This window comes from Penicillium psychrofluorescens (genome assembly GCF_964197705.1).
Source record: "Penicillium psychrofluorescens genome assembly, chromosome: 4".
In the NCBI taxonomy this organism is placed as follows: Eukaryota; Fungi; Ascomycota; class Eurotiomycetes; order Eurotiales; family Aspergillaceae; genus Penicillium; species Penicillium psychrofluorescens.
The window spans coordinates 1,988,615-2,008,543 of record NC_133442.1 but is presented as its reverse complement, the minus strand read 5'-3'; the positions used below and the strand labels follow the sequence as shown (position 1 = coordinate 2,008,543).

At 50.2% G+C, this 19,929-nt stretch overlaps 7 protein-coding genes across 7 annotated transcripts; 4 read left to right on the top strand and 3 right to left on the bottom strand.

The window, feature by feature from the left end:
* On the bottom strand, positions 1-300 carry PFLUO_LOCUS6443 (uncharacterized protein; the record flags this gene model as incomplete). The annotated part of the gene is made up of 1 exon (XM_073783989.1): positions 1-300. One exon carries the CDS (start codon positions 298-300, stop codon positions 1-3), a length of 300 nt encoding a protein of 99 aa, XP_073640489.1.
* A 3,874-nt stretch (positions 301-4,174) lies between these two features.
* PFLUO_LOCUS6442 (uncharacterized protein) lies at positions 4,175-4,834 on the bottom strand (the record flags this gene model as incomplete). The annotated part of the gene is made up of 1 exon (XM_073783987.1): positions 4,175-4,834. One exon carries the CDS (start codon positions 4,832-4,834, stop codon positions 4,175-4,177), a length of 660 nt encoding a protein of 219 aa, XP_073640488.1.
* Positions 4,835-8,787: 3,953 nt separating this feature from the next.
* PFLUO_LOCUS6441 (uncharacterized protein) lies at positions 8,788-9,345 on the top strand (the record flags this gene model as incomplete). The annotated part of the gene is made up of 1 exon (XM_073783986.1): positions 8,788-9,345. One exon carries the CDS (start codon positions 8,788-8,790, stop codon positions 9,343-9,345), a length of 558 nt encoding a protein of 185 aa, XP_073640487.1.
* A 1,194-nt stretch (positions 9,346-10,539) lies between these two features.
* PFLUO_LOCUS6440 (putative NRPS-like protein biosynthetic cluster) lies at positions 10,540-13,348 on the top strand (the record flags this gene model as incomplete). The annotated part of the gene is made up of 3 exons (XM_073783985.1): positions 10,540-10,761; positions 10,827-13,253; positions 13,310-13,348. The coding sequence occupies 3 exons, from the start codon at positions 10,540-10,542 to the stop codon at positions 13,346-13,348; spliced, it is 2,688 nt and encodes an 895-aa protein (XP_073640486.1).
* A 1,474-nt stretch (positions 13,349-14,822) lies between these two features.
* Positions 14,823-16,757, top strand: PFLUO_LOCUS6439 (uncharacterized protein; the record flags this gene model as incomplete). The annotated part of the gene is made up of 3 exons (XM_073783984.1): positions 14,823-14,910; positions 14,961-16,226; positions 16,288-16,757. 3 exons carry the CDS (start codon positions 14,823-14,825, stop codon positions 16,755-16,757), a joined length of 1,824 nt encoding a protein of 607 aa, XP_073640485.1.
* A 564-nt stretch (positions 16,758-17,321) lies between these two features.
* On the top strand, positions 17,322-18,344 carry PFLUO_LOCUS6438 (uncharacterized protein; the record flags this gene model as incomplete). The annotated part of the gene is made up of 3 exons (XM_073783983.1): positions 17,322-17,357; positions 17,406-17,656; positions 17,732-18,344. The coding sequence occupies 3 exons, from the start codon at positions 17,322-17,324 to the stop codon at positions 18,342-18,344; spliced, it is 900 nt and encodes a 299-aa protein (XP_073640484.1).
* A 224-nt stretch (positions 18,345-18,568) lies between these two features.
* Positions 18,569-19,624, bottom strand: PFLUO_LOCUS6437 (putative secondary metabolism biosynthetic enzyme; the record flags this gene model as incomplete). The annotated part of the gene is made up of 1 exon (XM_073783982.1): positions 18,569-19,624. The coding sequence occupies one exon, from the start codon at positions 19,622-19,624 to the stop codon at positions 18,569-18,571; it is 1,056 nt and encodes a 351-aa protein (XP_073640483.1).
* Positions 19,625-19,929: the final 305 nt, after the last annotated feature.

The following is a 19,929-nucleotide window of genomic DNA, read 5'->3' as shown; positions in this document are numbered from 1 at the left end:
CTAGCGCAAGCTAAAGTAGTTTGCAGCAGCCTCGTTGTGCGTCGCGTTCTTGGCATAGACCTTGTCCTTGTTTGATTTGGAGGAAGTGTGCAAGGAGAACCACTTCTTTTTGGAGGAATGGACCTCGTTGCCCTGGAGTGTTGTCGCGGCAGAGACCGTGGAATGCGTAGAGGTCGCGTCTTTATCCAATGTCCTCTTCGAGGAAGAGCTCCTACGGGAGGAGCTCTTGGACGAGCGAGGCCTCATGATGGTGCTCAGCTCGGAGTTGTTGACGGATTGTCTGAGGCTGGAGAAGGACATGACGACGGATGAGACGAGGTCGGAGAAGGTAACCACTTCGGTTCTGTCGATGGGTGGTCTTATGAACAGAGCGTAGGCCATGGGTAGATTGTTCTTGGATCCAAGAATATGGGTTTGTCTGAGGGTTTGTAAAGTCTTCGGTTTTGGTTTGAAGAATGAGGAATGTTGTTCTGTGTTGATGGGAAGGGAAGGAATCCTGCGGTCTTATACTTGGTTATTACCTCTTTTTTTCTAACTCCGTTCATCAACTCCGACAAGAAATTAGACCCACTGCTCATCAATCCATGACTCGAATGGTTGAATCTAGAAGTGACGACAGTGAGAAGTGTCATAACGCCTCATCCTCGATCGCCATGGTTGTTCATCTGGGGATCCACTTCGGGTTCGGAGTTCGCATCGGTGTGGCTTTCTCTCCAATCAGCCTCTCTCAAGGGCGTGTGGATCATCGTGAGCAGCAGGGCTAGCCCACTCGGGATCCCGCCAGGCGGGTTCCTAAGTCGACCAGGTCTGGACTCTTCTCAATAGCATAATCATCATTATTGACTACAGGCGGTTGAAAGTTTGAGTGGCTCATTGCTGATGTACAAATTGGGTGTTTACGTTTCACAAAGCTGCCTGTACATCGTACCTACTGGATATTTAGAGGCCATTCCAAAGAAATTGGACTGCCTCCATCTTGAGTTCCGGATGGTCCCACTTGCCGACTCTAAAAAAAAAAAAAATCGAAGACAGGGCAAAAAAGGGTCTCTGCTCGGATCAAAATGGAGACCTTGTAGTATGTGGCGAGACGTGTTCGCGGCTAATAGCGGCATCGATTATTTGACACAAAACTGCTTATTCCACAGAATTGTGGCAGTTATTTCGAAGCAGACAACCAAAATTATTTCAAAGAGCCGGATGATTAGTTAATTACGTTGTGGCTTGGGATGACTCAAAGTGTATACGAGGCAGCTACTAGTGGAAACCTTGGGAACAACAATTATTGGGGCCTGGGAGGCACCAAAGCTCACGTCCGTCAACTATCGCAGGGCACCAGATATAGAAAGCGAGAGGTGATACAGCAATAACAATTTTCCAGGTTTTTGGACCGCACATGGGCGCGTTGAAACTTCTTGCTGCTCCCAGTGGAACTCCGAAATTCACTCCGAGCCGCGACCATTTATTTTTTTACTCCGATGTTAGTCCGAAGCGGCCATTAGCTGCCCATACCACAGTTAAGACAATGAAAAATCTGATTTGAAGCGCCACTTTATTTGAGCAAATAACTCCGAGTAGCATTGAGTGTCTACCACGTGTGTGAATGTGTCCTGTGTAGTTCAATGACGTGTTCAGGCTCCACAGTCAAAAGGGCGCTCGCCCAGTCAGCCATAACCGGCATTATTCCCGCTTAGAGCATGGGACCACGCCCTACGGCTTTGTCCGTTGAAATTACCGATTTATACGACAAGTCTAGGCGTGTGCCATTTTTGTGTAGACCAAATAAACTATCGAGTTGAAATGTTACACTCCATATGACAGTTTCCTCGTTTCCATGATTCCTGCTCCCTTCTGCAATGTTTGTTCGCTATAGGAGTAACAATGTATGTGGCCAGCCCTCATTGTAGTAACCTGATCACTGCCTCTTGTCTAATCTCTGTTGCCAAAGACAGCGGCGTCCGCCCGTAAACATCCTTGCAGTGTTGATTGACGTCTTCCATGGCGAGAAGCAGCTTGACCACAGCCTCATATCCACGCCCTGCTGCCATCATTAACGGCGTCTGTCCGCCAGAATCCTTAGCGTCTGGGTCGACTCCCTCAGTGGCGAGTAGTAGCTTGACCACTGTCTCATTCCCACATCCTGCCGCCCACGACAGGGGAGTCCGTCCGGTGGAATCCTTGGCGTCTGGGTCGACGCCCTCAGCGGCAAGCAGCAGCTTCACTACCAGATGTCTGTTCCATGTCGTTACCATCATTTTCGGCGTCCTTCCATCAGAATCCTTAGAGTCTGGGTCGACTCCCTCGGTGCCGAGCAGTAGCCTGACCACTGTCTCACTCCCACCCCCCGCAGCCCACGATAGGGGAGTCCGTCCGTTTTTATCTTGGGAATCATAGTTGACTCCCTTAGTGGCGAGTAGCAGCTCAACCACTGTCTCACATCCGTTCCCTCCCGCAGCCCACGATAGGGGAGTTCGTCCATAATAATCCTTAGAGTCCGGGCTGACGCCCTCTGTGGCGAGTAGCAACTTGGCCGCTATCTCATATCCCCACTCTGCTGCCCACGATAGGGGAGTCCGGCCGTTTTTATCTTGGGAATCAGGGTTGACTCTCTCAGTGGCGAGTAGCAGTTCGACCACTGTCTCACATCCAGTCCTGGCTACCGCCCACGATAGGGGAGTCCCCCCCGCAGAATCTTTAGAATCCGGGTTAACGTCATCCGCGGCGAGCAAGAATTTGACTACTGCCTCATGCCCATCTGCTGCCGCCAACGACAGCGGTGTTTGTCCGTAAGAATCCTTAGAGTCTGGATTGACGCCCTTCGTTGTGAGTAGCAGCCGGACCACCGCCTCGTGTCCGTTCTTTGCTGCCCACGACAGCGGTGTCATTTCGTCATAATCCTTGCAGTCGGGGTCGATGCCCTGTACGGCGAGTAGCAGCTTGACTACTGCCTCATGCCCGTTTGCCGCCGCTAGCGTCACCGGCGTCTGATTCGACACAGATAGAGATTGAACATGACCCCCTTCTTCTAGCGATTTCTGAGCCGTTGCCTCTTGCCCATGTTCTGCAGCCCACAATAATGCCGAACTTCCACGGTGTTGGGCATCGTAACGATAAAGATAAGGATTTAGGCAACTGTAAAGCCTGGCATTTGTTCGAGCCAAAGCGTTTATTTGTTCCGCTACTTCCAGGTTCTCTGCGATACACTGCAGTAGTTCATTTGGTAAGCGAAGCAGCATTTCAAAAATATTCGCTTGACGGTAAATGAGCTGGCTAAGTAGCCTTGCTGCATTCAGGTTTTGCAAAGTTTAAGGCGTTTGAGACGTGGTGAAAGACTGGCTCTAGAGTAGAGTACATAATGGGCGAAGAAGCCGGTTGGCCAGGAAATTAGATAGTAGGTACAGTGGCAGTGCTGAAGTCTGACTCTCCCAAGTACCGCGCTAATACTCTGCTGCCAATTAGCGTCCGCACCACTCAAAAATTATTACTAATGGGCGGTATTTTCCTTATAAGGAAGCGGTAAAAGGCGGTAAAGAAAGGTACCTTGGAGGGTTTCAGACTTTAGCAACACCACTATAAGGATCTGCAAGGGAGGTAGCATGTGTATATATCAGTTTCGTGTAAAATACATCATTCAAGGCCTCGCCATTATCACGTAAAATACAAGGCTCAATTTTCTGCTCTTCTCAGGAGTAGAGGATCTACGACCATGCCACGTTTAGGCTAGCTTGTTTCGGGTTAGGGGTTGGGAATCAATGTGAGAGGGTATATGGTGGTATATCTGATTTCGAATATCGCTGTACATCAATTGGTAGAGCGCGGCTGAATCCAGGTCATAATGATAATTTGATCATAAAACATTCGGTATTAATCCAAGGTCGTTCAAAAATGATCAAGGTTTTAATTTTGCATTAATGCAATTGTGAGGAAACAGAGCAACGCCATGCGGTCTCAGTCCGTTCGTACCTTCACGCACTCAAAGGTATGTTCTTAAGAAACTAGTCTAGAACTACATTCAGCCAGATAAGACTACTTCATGGCCGCAGTATAATCTACGGACAGTCATGTGGATCACAAAGATTAGTTAATGGCTATTATTGGAGGGCTTGGCAAGACGTGGAGAGAGGTTATTTCAGAATTATGTCCTCTGACTAAAATTTGCACCTGCCATTTGATTCCTTTATTTTTCCGCAGCCATGGCCTTGGCCTTATCATCTAAGACCTTGGCAATAGCTGGCCGAGCCTTGATACGGTTCAACCAGGCATTGACATGCGGGAACTCCGTCTCCAGGTTGATCTTGTCCGCCCAGAGCGGCAACACCCCGAACCACGGCACAAACGCGGCGTCGGCAAAGCTGTACTTGCCGCCGACGAGGTACTCCTTGTTTTCGAGAACGCCATTGAGCACGCCCGAAACACGACGGATCTCATTGACATAGCGCTCGATCGCACTGGGGACTTTGTCGGCGTGGAAGCGCGTGAACCACACAGCCTGCCCAAAGTATGGTCCCTGGCCGGACATTTGGTAGTACATCCACTGCTTGGTTTCGTAGTACTCCTTTGAGCCTGCAGCGAAGCTGATGTTGTGTTGCTTGTCGTATGTTTCCACGAGGTACTCGATGATGGCGCCTGATTCCCAGATGGAGATGCCCGTGTTGGGGTCCTCGATGGCTGGAACGCGTCCATTGGGGTTGATGGCCTCGAAGGGTGCTTTCTTCATGTCGGCGAAATCGACGAGCTTGAGCTCATAGGGAACGTTGAGCTCTTCCATGATCATCGCGACCTTCCAGGGATTGGGCCCGGTGGTGTGGCCCCAGAGTGTGATGGGTTTGAGAGACATGATGAGTGATTGATTGGGTGTAATGATTGATAGACAAAGAATTGGTTAACTAACCGACAAGGACTGGGGGGTGGTCTGCTTAAGTACTTGTTTACATCATAAGTGGAGAATTTCGGGATGGGGAGGATTATTCAGGCTTATTCAGGTCGGGATCCGAGTAAGCGCTGACAAATGGAAAAGAGGGGTTCAGTATACTTAACTCCCCGCCATCGTGGAATGTTTCGACCCGATTCCATGATTGGGATTGGGGAGCGCATTGACGGCGATCCACAAGCTCGTTCTGCAGAACCATGTGTCACCTGACCCGAATCTCCATTCGCCCGAATTAGTTAGCAAAAGGGCATGCCGATGGTTAAACTAACTCACTATGTTGTTAACTAGGTTAATGGGGAGAGTGTGAGTAGGTTCCATTATTTACCGGTCGTAACAATTATTGCCTATGTGCGGGGTGTAGAATGCCGGAAAGCTTGGGCGGGGCCGTCAGAGACTAGGTACGCTTTACCCGGGGGCCAATTGCGTAGAAGCAAGGCTAATTAAAGTTCAGTTGAGGTGAGTAATGCAATGGTAGTCTCTACATCCATATATTGTAGGGAGGAGGTTGCTACTGGAGACGCTCGGATGTTGTCCATGGAACGTAGAGTTGTGTGGTCCCAGTGTCCGCTAGTACTGAGACAACAATCTGAAGATCGGTCAGAACTGCGATACCACGAGCACAATTCCCTTGGCCGGACATTGTAGAATCCACTTCCATAAGGAGCCCCGATCTTACAAGAGTGTGTGCAGGGATGTGGGCATGTCTGGCTAATTAAGCCATAGTGTTAATCGATAGTGAAGTAAGCTCGGTCTAACCTATAGAACCATCGCCACTCAATCAGAATCCTGGTCTGTAACCTTCATTCCTTCTTCGTCTTTCGAGAGGCTGCCCAGGTGGATCTGGCGAAGAGAATGTCCAAAGAACATCAAAATGATCACCAAGAAAAATGCAAAAAGAGAGAAGAATGCCATCATTCCGAAAACCCAGCCAGGTCCTCCTACTCTGGCGATCCATTGATCTACAAAAAACGGCACAATCAGTCCGAGGGTGAGTCGATATGTGCCCATAATACACGCAACCTCAGTGGGATGATCCCTGAAGCACTCAATCAGGTAGTTGACTGCGACGGGTATGCTGCAGAATGCGGCAATCGTGATGAGGAAGCTGCCTAGGGCGAGAACCATGTAATGGAGATGGTACTGGAGGGCAGAGCCGAAAATGCCCAGACCAATAGGCATGAAAAACACTGAAGGAATCCATAGGGAGTGGAGACGGTACTCAGGCTTCCATGTTCCACCAGCTCGTCTTGCGCATATCAAGGGGATCCGATCGTTGAACATGCATCCCCAGATTTGAGCGACGATCACACCCAGCCATAGAGCGAAGGAGACTGTTGACACAAATACAAGATTAGGTCGGTCGATCACGGGTATGGAGAGGGTTCCTTACATCCAGCATTCTGTTGCGGTGTGAATCCATACCCGCCAACTTCTGTTGGTTCTTGGAGGAAGACAGTAAGTAGCGTATTGACGCTGACGAACCAACCGAAGAATCCAAATGTGTATGTCCCCGCCAGCAGGCCCACCGGCGAAGCACCGATAAGCAACTGCGCAATTGCTGATCGAGGCTATGGAGAATTCAGTCAGAGGATTGGGTGGGCTCAAGGTACAGATGTTTATACTCACGGCTTCCTGAAGCCCATCACGATGAGCAACTCGTGTGCCAGGAAAGAAAGTAGCGATTCTGTTCGCAACGTAACCATCCGGTTGTTTTGGGTAGACCCTGCCTCCATCTCGAGTGAAACCGATTTCAGGCAGGAAGAAGAACACTGGCAGAAATTCATCAGAACAGAAGAAATCGCACAATAATCGTGAGCTACTTACCGAGAAGAGCAACAGCACATTGCAGTGCAACTGTCCACCAAAATTCGAACGGCCACGCAACATGCTGAACGACAAAGCCGCCGAAAGTTGGGCCTGCAACGGTACCCATGAGAAAGCACATATGAAACGTTGTGAAGACCCTTCCTCGCTCATGAAGGAAGAAAAGATCCATAAGCATCTGGGGTCCCAGGATGGAAGGGATAGATCCAAAGATCCCACCGAAGAGACGTGATAGAATAAATGACACATAGTCATCTGGTCCTGTCATTCGGGCGGACCAAATCCCACAGCAAATGCATCCTATCAAAGTCCAAAGTATAATGGAGGCACGACCAAATATATGGGCCAAAGGGACAATGAAAAGAGGCCCGGCAGCGATACCTGCGACTGCTGCAGAGATCTATGTAGATGGTATCAGTACATTATCAAGGAAAAACAATATACAAGATACAGCCACTGCAGAAAGCAAGATTGAGAGACATACCGTATACGAAAGCTCAGTAAGCGTCTTGTCGTACAGCGTCGCCTGGGCTTCAAGCCCTAATTGATTTGCCAAAGACGAAGCCAACCCCGAGAATGCTGTCAGACAGAGGATTCCCAGAATGGAATATTTCTTAAGTTGCGACCAGTTCTTGCACTTGTGTAAGTAGGAGGCGATCTAGTCTTCAGCAATGATGAGTATGCAAGGACTCACCAAAGGGTCATTGGGATCGTCTGAGGGTTGAGGGACAAGAACGATATTGCCTCGATGTTTGGGATCAGTCTCAGACCCCACAGGTGATTTGCTATCCACAACCTCCAGCTCTGCCTGATTTTTTGACATGGTGAGGAATCGAAATCAAGGAGCGAAGTGCAGAGGTAGGTCGTGAACTCCGAACAAAACTACCGCAGAAGGTCAAGCACCCAATGGTATATTTGATCAATGCGGACCTCGATTTTAAGAGAAAGATTTTTGCTGCGACGGTGAAATGACCGGGATTCAACTCCTGATGATCAGTTCCTTCGCAAACAAGATAGATCAGCGTTAGCCCGAGCTGATTCGGATAGGATTGACGAGAAATTTGTCATGTATATTGAACGCGTGGCCCTTCTGGCCCCAGGTTGCATTCTAGCCAACCACTAGCTACATAACTTGATTGGTTCTCATCCAACGCCCTCACCCGTCCTTTGACATGGTAAACTGCACCAGAGAGGAAGGGGTATACTATAAGTCTTCCTGGCAGACTTTTGCCTGCCTTCTGGCAGTAACCGTGTCGGCACAGGACCATCATGACATACTATTACATCGGGGGACTGCCATACAATTCTCGGCAGTGGTCCATCATTATTGTGACGAGTTTCTTGGTCGCAATCTCGACTCTCGCTGTGGGGTTGAGACTCTACGCCCGGCAGAGCAGTGGAGGGAGGCTGTACGTGGATGATTTTTGCATCGTGGCATCGTTGGTGAGTGAAATTCCATTCAATCATACAGAACCTCGAATGACCAGGGAACGTGTTCTAGCTCTTATCATACGGAAATTGCGTCTGTGAATATGTCGGCGTCTACTTTGGGCTGGGAAGACATGCATCGGAGATTGGAGAGAAGAAGGCACTCAGATACATGCTTGTGAGCTTTCATGATTTCAATCACTTTACTAGTCACTTGCTCACAGAGATCCCATTACGAAAAGGTTCTTTATGTCCTACAGATCTTTTGGAATACCACATTGCCTATGATCAAGGTGAGAAAGATCGTGAACAAATGTTCGCTTCTATCCCTTTGCTAATGAATTTGTCCAACGATCCAGGTTTCAATCTTGCTGTTTTACAAGAGAATCTTCCCGTTGACTCGAATGAAGCAGGCCTGCAATGGTCTGTTGATATTCCTAGGAATTTGGTACATAACCTTCCAGATAGCTGCCATTTTCCAATGCACACCCCTAAAGTTCTTCTGGGAACGGGAAATTCCAGGGGGCCATTGTGTGGACAATGTCAGCTTCTACATTGCCCTTGCATGCACCAACACCTTCACGGACATCGTCATACTCTTCCTCCCGATGCCACTTGTGTGGCGGCTGCAGATCTCACGGAGCAAAAAAATCTCCATCTCTGGAGTGTTTCTGCTGGGTGGATTTGTCTGCGCAATTGCGCTCTATCGCATTAGCACCCTGCCACTGATCAATGACAACGACATCACCTATTCCAACACATACGCCGGGTTATGGACGTCAATCGAGGGAAGTGTGGGTGTAGTTGTCGCATGTCTACCCAGTCTGATGCCTATCTGGCAGCGGATACGGGGGAGAACCGTTGGCTACGCACAATATTCGAGCCAATTTACCCAGTACGGGAACGGAAGCAAGAGTTACCGATCCATGGGCGGCGGTGGATTAAAGAACGGACGGGATGAGCTCGATGTGCTGTCTAGTGGGACCTGGCCGGAACGGAGCCAGTCGCAGGAGAGGATAATTCGTACGGTGGTGGCGCCTGGCGAGGAAGTAAACAGCATCCCTAGCGACGAGCGGAGCGACATATCTCGGAATGCGATCGGAGTGGTCACCGAAGTTCACCAACAGATCGAACTCACAGATCTCAAAACTCAGGAGCATAAATGACGATGGATCGGTGGAACTTGAGGACTCTTTTTTTTTTTGTTCCGATCCGCGAGCTCTTGATCTACAGCTCATATTTTAGAATAACGATTATGAATACGCTAGATACTGGATTGAATATAACTTCCGGTCCAGAATACACGTCAACGCATATCGATCGCTCAGCCTGTATCAAAGTACGGAGTACGGAGGCCCATGCCAAGAGTTCTCACGCATGTGGATCAAAGTGTAACTAATAATTTGCTAGCTTTGTTTTCTCCTGGTTTTCGACCCTAGCTTTTCACGCCCCCCCTCCCAACTACCCCTTTTTGCTTCTACAACTTCTACAGACTAAGAATCACCAAAATGCCTAAAAAAATGGTTTAAGAGGATAAAGCCCCTACTTGTAATCATCAATTCTAGCAGCGAGTCTATGACATTGTAATGGTTCAACGCCTTTTGACCTAGAGATTCCCTGATTAAAATGCAATTTAGCCTTGTTGACCGTGGATAAAATAATGTACTACAGAGAAGGGTGCACCCAAAAACCGGGCAGATGCAATTTGGCATGGCATCAAGCGTGGCAAGAACTACCCCAAGAGCGCCTAGGAGTGGATTGAACGCCCACCAAGGCATATTGAGGAGCTCATTAGACTAGAAAGAGGGAATGAGTATAGAGAAGGAAGGACAATACAAGGAAAATGACCACAAGCCTATTAAAAGGGATGGCGTTGACTTCAGGTGCGCAAAAACTTTTGGTGTGAATTTCCGTAGTTACGGTACTTCCGGAGTACTTTGAAGAACAGATACTCGCCGGCAAGTCGAACCCCGCGCCCGACTTGGGGGCGAGTCATGTCCTCCTCCTCAGCCTAGGCTCTAACCGACTACTTGCAGGATGAAGAGAAAATAAATCTCAATCCAAACCAAATCCTTGCAGTTTATTCCTATCTAGGCGCTTTCTCTCTACTCCATATGAAGTGTGCAGTTGCAGCTAGCCAGTCAACTACTAAACACGTTCTTCAGAGTCTCAGAGTGAGTCGGCGGATCTCGGGCTGGTATTCGAACTAAGTTGTGAAAGGCAACTCTTCCGGCTTTAGTCACTCGGTGAATGAAGTGCACAATTTGGTTGATCTTTCTCCCTTCCCTGGAGAGGACTTTGTCGGGGGTTTATTCTACAACTTAACCCGCTTATTGGGAGAAGGAAACCAGAAAACCAAAATGGGGTTTCACGACAGTCACTTCGGTCGCTTAAATACCGTCGATGATTTGATCAGGAGGCTTACTGACGAGGGAGGCCGAGATGCACCCCCCATCATTGCATTTCCGACTTCCGGCCGTACCGGATCGAACGATGAATATGAATTCTTCCGAGCGAGAGACCTCGACGGACTGGCGGAGGGGGTCGCCGCAGCCTATCTTCAATGTCAATTACAGCCAGTGGTTAGTAATATCTCTGCTTGCTCCTCCTTTTGGAGGTCTCCTTAGCTGAGGGTATCAACTCATAGTGGCACGATCGAAACGAAGTCAGGGTGGTTGCTATCCTGGGGAAATCAACCCTCGAATACTTCGTCTCCTTATTGGGACTGAGTAGGTTAGGCTATGCGGTGCTCCTGCTGTCCCCACGCCTCGCAACGGAGGCAGCTGTCTCCTTGCTGGACCGCACCAACTGCAGTACTCTCGTGTACATGCGAGATTTCGAGGCAGCTGCAGAACGCATCCAAAAGCACCGGGCCGTCCAGGCCCTTCGGACCCCGGAAAGGGATGTGTTCGATACCGGCTTGACGACTGGAATTGATTGGGAGAACGAAAAAATCGCCGGCGCTGCCGACCGCACAGCCTTCATCATGCATAGCTCGGGTTCAACAGGCTTGAACAAACCTATATTCCAAACGCATCGAGCATGTCTGGAGAATTTTGAGAATGGCAATAGTTCACGGTCTTTTCTCACTGCGCCACTGTATCACACGTTTGGTTTCGCCACGGTGTTTCGCACAATCTCCAAGGGAGGTCTTCTCTATATGTACGACCATAATCTGCCATTGGCGTCGAATTACCTCCTGGAGGCATTAGAAAATGTCCGCCCAGAGGCTTTCTTCGGAGTCCCCTATGCATTGAAGCTCCTTGCAGAGACGCAGGACGGCATTGACGCTTTAGCACAATGTGGCAGTGTGATTGTAGCAGGAAGCTCCTGCCCTGATGAACTGGGAGATCGACTGGTTACCAGCGGCGTCCATCTGATTGTTACGTTTGGCGCCACCGAATGTGGCCAAGTAGCGACGTCGAGACGCCCCAGAGGGGATACTACTTGGAACTACCTACGATTCTATTCCAACGTAAAGCCTTACGTTTACATGAAGCCCGTCGCCGATCAGCTTCACGAGCTAGTTATCTTGGACGGCCTCAGATCAAAAGTCGTATCTAATTCAGACCATCCACCGAATTCTTTCCATTCACGCGATCTCTTCTCTCCGCATCCTACAATCCCGGAAGCTTGGAAACATGTCGGTCGAATGGATGATCGAATCACCCTCGTGAACGGGGAGAAGGTGCTTCCTCTTCCTATTGAGGGCCGCATCAGAGATCATCCGTTGGTTACCGAAGCAGTTGTCTTTGGGATCCAGCAAGACTTTCCAGGATTGTTGGTTTTCAAGGGTCCTAGCGCCCAAAATCTGACAGATGCCGAATTCATCGACAACATTTGGCCCTTCGTGGAAGATGCAAATTCACGGGCCGAAGAGTTTTCCCAGATCAGCAAGCAAGCAATTCTCCCGGTCGCGGCTGGAGTACCATACCCACAGACTGACAAAGGGACCATAATTCGCGCTAAGGTCTATCTGGCCTTCGAAAAGGATATTAACGACATGTATGAGAGAATTGAGCAAGACACGTGTGGGGTCGAGACGCCAGATCTGCCCAATTTGGAGACAGAACTTCTCGCCATCTGCAGGGAAGACATGGGTCTGGATATTGAAGATGTCAATGGTGATTTGTTCAACGCTGGCATGGACAGCCTGAAAGCTGTTCAATTGTCGGCCACAATCCGGAAGCGATTCTACATAGAATCGCCGGAAAGGCGCAAGAGGCTCGGTGCTGACACGATATATCGCAATATGACAATAGCAAGGGTTGCCAAGTATATCAAAGATGTCCAAGATCTCGGTGACTTCGCGGATCTCGATTTGATGTCAGAGTTGATCGTCAGGTACTCGAACTTCAGCCCAACAGCCCCAGTCATGTCACCACGAACTCAACTTTCCATACCAGACGGCAGAACAGTCCTCCTCACTGGCGCCACAGGCTCATTAGGTTGTCACATTTTGAAGACTCTCCTTGATTCTGCATCGACCAAGAGAATCATCTGCTTAGTCCGCGTTGCGAACAGCGACTCTGATCCAAGCTCTGAGGTTGCAAGGAATCGCATTTTGGAATCCCTTCGTAGACGTGAAATCGATGTCACACTAGACGCGTTTTCAAAGGTAATCGCTCTACCTGGAGACCTCAGTCATACGAACTTCGGTGAAACACTGGAGAAACACCAGGAGATTCTGCGATCAACTACAGAAATTATCCATGCGGCCTGGCCCGTGGATTTCAACTTGACGCTGGAGAGCTTCAATCCCCAACTTTCGTCGCTTCAACAGCTTCTCAACCTCTCTCTTCAGGTCTGTGCACCGCCAGCAAGGGTGCTCTTCTGCTCATCCATCTCGTCCGCTCTTTCCTCGCCAGCTCCGGCGACTATCCCCGAATCCCTCATCAGCCAACTGCAACATGCACAACCAACCGGGTATGGCCAGTCTAAACTCTGTGCCGAACACATCATCAACAACGCAGCCACGCAAGCAGGAGCGGACACGATAGTCGCACGAATCGGGCAGATTGTCGCAGACACGCAAGCCCACATCTGGAGCACCAGCGAGGCAATCCCCCTCATGGTACGATCTGTAGACGCGATCCACCTTCTCCCAGATCTGAAAGGAGAACAGTGTAGATGGCTTCCAGTCGACGAGTGCGCACGCACTATTTGTGAATTAATCCTCGAGAATCCCACCACGGACGGAAATCCAGTGCGGGGAGCCCGATTCTTCAACGTACTCCATCCACGTGCCTTCTCTTGGACGAATGACTTCCTACCCACCCTTCGCCAAGCGGGATTCACATTCGATGTATCACCCGTCAGCGAATGGCTCACTCGTCTGGAAAGGAGTGACCGAGACCCGCAGACTAATCCGAGTATCAAACTTCTGGATTTATGGAAGAGTCGTTGGGGATCTGGAACGGATCGAGTGGAACGAGATATACAGTTCGATACGACCAAAGCTCAGCGCGAGAGTAACACGCTGGCTCAGTGTTCAGATGTAGTTGCAAGTGGACTCGTTCTCAAAGCGACGGCACGGTGGTATCGAGAGTGGAATGCCGTTTGAAAAAGAATAGATCCGGAGTTAGATTTTAACTAAGTATTTTCATTAGAGTCTGCATATTCCACCTCGACTCCAGGAACCGACATGCCGCTCGTCACGAAAAGGGCGAGCGAGGAGTGTGTGGCGGTAGTGGGAAAGTGTATGTGCGGAGTGAGCTGTACCGAAGACGCTAGAATAGGCCTCCAATATGAGTTTTAGAGAATATCTCGAAGGTCTACTTTCGGGTGAGAACGGCTAACATCGGTAAAGTAAGCTTCTAGATGAACGTCAAAGGGACCTCTTTCACTGCACGGGCATAGCTGAGAAATATGAAATCACTCGCCACCCCGGATATCATGAACGTTCCCTTGATCCTCGTGAGATCAGAGTCTGGGCAGTTTGGAGAGCGCGGGAATCCGGATTACGCGACTCGACAGTCCTGTATGGGCTCCTTCGCAGTCGGAGTGCGGATGACCCTCGGCCAAGTGTTCAAGGGAGGCCGCGAGGTTGCAGTTGCGCCGGAGCCCGGTAACACGCCGGTGTTTCAAGAAGAATGCAGCCAAAATCCGAGGCAGCTGTGGCTCGATGCTCAAGCAACCACTGCGACTGCTCAGACAGTCCCAGAAGACGCGGTGGCCAAGGGATTGTCTTCCTTGCCAGCGAGGCCTTTAGCGGAAGTATCATGGGACAGATTCCCAACATTGATGGGGGAAAGCAAAGCAAGGCTTTGTGGACAAAGAATGAGGTTGAGATGAGACGAAATCAAGAGAAAAATAGTATAAATCCTATATAACTCGAAATCATGAGCATAGTAAATTCAGTGTTGTAAAAGATAGAATAACGATGCTGCATTCGATCAGCTGTCTTGTATCATCTCTTTCTCTCTCTCTCCTATGGAGGGATGGCGTCAAAGCTATGCAACGACGTGGTGGATCATCGCAGAGACTTTCCGGATTAGAACATTCACGGAAATTCCACGAAATGCAGAAGCGGTCGGCCTATGAATATTTTGCGATAGCTTGCTCGGTTGAGCTCACGTCAGTCATCTCCGCGGACTGAATGTTAGGAACCCCCACCCCACCCTCTTTAACACCGTCCACCAGGATGTCCTTCCTGGGATTAGAAGGATACCATGTCTTCATCACCGGGGCCGCAGGAGGCATTGGATCCGAGGCAGCACAAGAGTTTCTCGGTAGGGTTCACTGATCTGATAGGCATAATTCTGTCTTACACGGTTGATAGGACAAGACTGCAAAGTGACCGCCCACGACCTCCGACCGATTACCCCTCCGTCGCCAGCGAACCCCAACTTTTTCGCGGTGCAGGGCGACACCTCGTGCGAAACGTCGATCCAGGAATGCATCGCTCAGGCAGTCTCGCATTTCGGACCAATCAACATCCTCGTGGCCAATGCCGGAATCACCGATGAGTCCGCCTGGCGCAACATCTGGGAGATCCCTCTGGACATGTGGGAAAAGACCTACCGGATCAACATCCAGGGAACGTACCTCACAATCAAGCACTTTCTTCTCGCGGTCTCTGAGGCGCAAACCGCGGCCAATGGAGCCGAGCTGGAGAATGTGGCTATTGTGGTGACGGGCTCGGAGACTGGCAAGTTCGGCCAGGCAGGACATACCGAATACGCATCGGGCAAGGCTGGCCTTCAGTATGGGCTCGTCCGCGGTGTGAAGAACGAGATTGTCCGACTAAACAGTAAGGCCCGGATCAACGCCGTCGCCCCGGGCTGGGTTGGCACGCCGTTGATCGAAGGCCGACTGGATGATCCCAAGGAGAGATGGAGAGAGGCCGAGGCAACAGTGCCCCTGCGCAAAATCGCACAGCCAGGCGATGTTGCCCGCGCCATGGCCTTCTTGACGAGCCACCGAGCGGCCGGTCACATCACTGGACAAGTCCTGTCTATCGATGGCGGCATGGAAGGCCGTGTGGTATGGGGTGAGGAGGAAGTTAATAACGATAGCGCCCCATCCACGACGATCCGAACTGCTCATCCTTCTCAGCCTGTTAACTCGATCAACAAGATGCCGCCAGTGGTTTCTACCGCCCCGAAATGCCGCGCCCAGGTCCTTCTGTCCGTCGACTTTGATGCGGTATCTGGCTTTCTCGGCACCGGAGCATCGCCCAGCAACGGTCTTTCCGACTACAGCAGCGGTTACTTTGCCGCCCAAGTTGGCGTCCCTCGTCTACTGCGGCTCTTCCAGAAGCATGGCATTGCCTCGTCAGTGACGTGGTTCATTCCAGGCCACTCTATGGAGTCGTTCCCCGAGGAGACTAAAAAAATCGTCGACTCAGGTGCCGAGATTGGCTGTCATGGATACGCCCATGAGGGCAGTTCGCAGATGACCGAGACGCAGGAACGGGAGGTCATCGAAAAGTGCGTCCTCCTGGCAACAGAGTTGACAGGCCAGAGACCGCGCGGATGGAGGGCACCGCTATATCAATTGAGGGAACACACCGTTCAAGTTCTCGAGAACTTGGGATTCTTATATGGTATGGTCTAATGTGATTTCGTTCGAGAACAAAAATGTAATTCGGACTAACGAGCGCGAAGACTCTTCTCTCACCCATCACGACTCCAATGCCTACTTCCTCCGCAAAGCGCCGGCAATCACCCCAATCGACTTCACAGCCAGCGTTTCTGCATCGTCCTGGATGTATCCCTTGCCAGCTCCGGAACCGGCAACGTCCAAGACCCTCGTCGAGCTTCCTTGTAACTGGTACATGGAAGACATGACGCCAATGCAATTCTTGCCCGCCGTGCCAAACTCTCATGGCTTTGTCAGTCCCGTCCAGATTGAGGATAACTGGAAAGCCAGGTTCGAGTTTCTGTACAATGAAGCGCTGGAGACTGGCGAGGGCTTCCTATTCCCCATTGTCCTGCATCCGGACACCAGTGGGATGGCACATGTTATTGGCATGATTGATCGAACGATTCAGTGGCTGAAAGCACAGGGTGACCACATTGAATTCGTGACTTATGGAAAATGCGCTGGGGAGTGGAAGAGCCGACAGGATATCTGAGGAGATATATCTGACAAATGACTAGTTGTTTCTTTTTTCATGTTAGTTATTGCCGTGTAGGTCTTTGTCCGTGCTACTTGTCCTATTTGATCAACGGTCCTATGTGACGGACCAAGCCTATAATTTACTGTTAATTGGTATGAGCTCATCAGCCGTATTATCTGCACCCGACTTGTTATTCGCGGGCGATTTACATCTAGAATAGAAGCTCCATTCAGGGCCATGACCTCACTTTCGACGCCTGACCCCCTTCAACCTTTTTGCAACACCCGCCTCCTGCATCTACCTATTGTGGAAAGAAGCACCTTCCCTTCTGGCCATTACTAATCGACGGATTTTCGTTGATAACTGACGTTATCGCCGCCCAGTCTATGATGGTTGCGGACACGGCTCGGCCCTCGCGAGACAGGGTTGTTTGTTATGTCCGAATTCGGGAAATACTAGGTCGGCTTTATCACTTAAGGCCGAAAATGTCCAGATTGAGACCTCAGTGGCCGACAGATATATAAAAGTTGTCCTCTGACTATCGAGTCGCGCAAAAGCAGCTGAGATGCTAAAACCAAAATGACGAAGACGATCACCAAAGTAGCCCTTGCAGGGGTAATGACCTCCGAATTCATCGTTGTGCTCAAGCTGATCGTTTACTAGGCATCTGGCAGCCTAGGTTCTCACACACTTGCGGCGCTTCTCAGTCAAGGATTCAAAGTTACTGTGTTGAGTCGTACACCTAGGGAATTTCCGGTCGATGTTACGGTTAGAGTCGTCGACTTTGACTCAACCGAATCGTTATCGGCAGCCATCGAAGACCAAGACGCGGTTGTTGATAACACTTCCACAAATGAGGTTGAGACACCGCTACGTCTAATAGATGCTGCAGTTGCCAGTGGCGTCTATCGCTTGTGAGTCTCTTTCACCCCAAATTCCCAAATTGATTCCTATAAAGTCTACTGATGGACTATTTTACATGCCCGCAGTATTACAAGTGATTACGGCCTCGACCCAGATCTCCCGGGGGTTCATGAAATGCCAGTGTTTGCGCGCAAACGCGAGTCTTACCGTGCTGTAAAGGAGAAAGCAGAGAGATCGGGCATGACCTTCACCCTGATCGCCTGTGGGGCTTTTCTCGACTGGTGTCTTTCAACTGGATTTGCTGGTATCCAGCTGAAAACAAAGTCAGCCACAATGTTCGATAGCGGGGAGAATGTGATTCCGTGGACAACCCTCGAAGACGCTGGTAAGGCGACTGCTGGTGCTCTTCTCCGAGCCGAGGAAACTCTCAATAGGCCGGTGTACATTCACAGTGCGTTCTTGTCTCAGGCTCAGCTTTTGCAAATTGCGAGAGATGCTTTGGGCAAAGGGGATTGGAACTTAACATCCCAGGAGATGAAACCTCTGTTGGACCAATCGATGGAAGACCTGCGTGCAGGAAATATTACCCCGATGACTTTTGGCGTGCAAATTCAATATTGTATTGCCAACAAATCACTTGCACACCCCTGGGAACGGGACGATAATGAGCTGGTTGGAGTTGAAGAGAAGACAACTGAAGAAATACAGGCCTTGGTCCGTCGGCTTGCTACTGTGTGAAACGGAGAGAGATCATCTGGATATCGGCCTCGGGTCGATCATTGAGCGTTAGCCCGTAAGATGGTTACGAATTCGCTGTGAGTATCGGCTTTTAATAAAGTTTAGATATGAAAGCAGTTAGGGTTATCAATCACTCTAAACAACAAACCCAGACTTATCTGAGGCTATATCTTGATCCTCTTGTGGTCTGATAGTAAATTTGAGATATAGTTCAAGCAGGAATCTCAGGCTATCTTGACGACAGCTTTGCCCAACGCAGTTCCATCCTCAATTTCCTTCAAGATGCCCTCAATATCCGTCAATCTCTTTTCAATTAGCTGCGGCTTCACTTGGCCATTGGCTACAAAATCAAGGGCCTCGAGTGTGTCCTGCCGATCTCCAGTAGATGTACCCATAACCTTGATACCTCTGCCGACGAAGTCCTCAGGTCCCAAGGGGAGCGATGTAGACTTCGCGGGCAAGCCGATACAAACGAGGGTACCAGCCCGCCTCAGAAATTTGATGGCATCGGCATAAGCCTGAGCAGACGAGGCGCAGATGAGTGCACCATGAGCGCCGCCAGCCGTGGCCTCAATGACATCGGACACGCAGTCCTTTGTCTCTAATACGTCGATATAAACCTCCGCACCCAGACTCAGGCAGAGATCCCTTTTCCTAGCGTCCAGGGCCACGACTTTGAGCCCCATGGCGCGTGCGTATTGGATGGCTAGATGACCCAAGCCACCACCAGCGCCAGACACAGCAACCCACGAGCCCTTGCGTAGGTTGGCGATTTTCAGTGCCTTGTAAACTGTGACACCGGCGCATAGGATCGGTGCGGCGTCAGCGTCGCTCACCCCAGCCGGGAGACGGACCATATATGAGCTGTCTGCAATGGCGTACTCGGCAAAGGTGCCCTCAATGTCCTTGCCCGCTAGTTTGCGACTTGCACACAGATTCTCATAGCCAGTCGTGCAGACTTCACACTTCCCGCAAACAATATGCACCCACCGCACCGCTACCGGGTCTCCAATACGCCATTCCCCGGTGTCTACCTGAGGGCCGAGGCTGGCGATTACCCCTGTGCCCTCATGACCACCTACGGAGACCTTAGGCTGTAGGTAGGGAATGTTGCCGCGGGCCAGGTGAAGGTCTGTTGCGCAGACCCCTGAGTAGTGTAATCTGACGAGCACTTGGGTACCGACAGGAACTGGTGTTGGGCGTTTGGCAACAGAGATGATCTTTGTGTTCTGGTCTTGGATCGCCGCGAGGGACGCCTCCGGCACAGAGAGTGAGCTCATTGTAGTATTGGCAAGAGACAGAAGTGAATGAGTTCGGCAACAATTTGCGCGAACAGGTTGCAAGAGAAATAGACCAGTTTGTAGGGTTTCCTTGGTCAAACAAAATGATGATATTGCCCTACAAACAATGCCTTCATATGTCTTGCCTCTTTATCTTGGTCTCTTTTCAAGGTTGGCGAAGGAACGGTAAAAGCGGCGCGTACACCGATCTCCACATGCGCGCCATCATTGCTCGAGCGGTTTATTTCTGGTCGGAGGCACCGATCCGTCATGCCGAGTACTCCGGCAGCCGATTAAGCATTTAC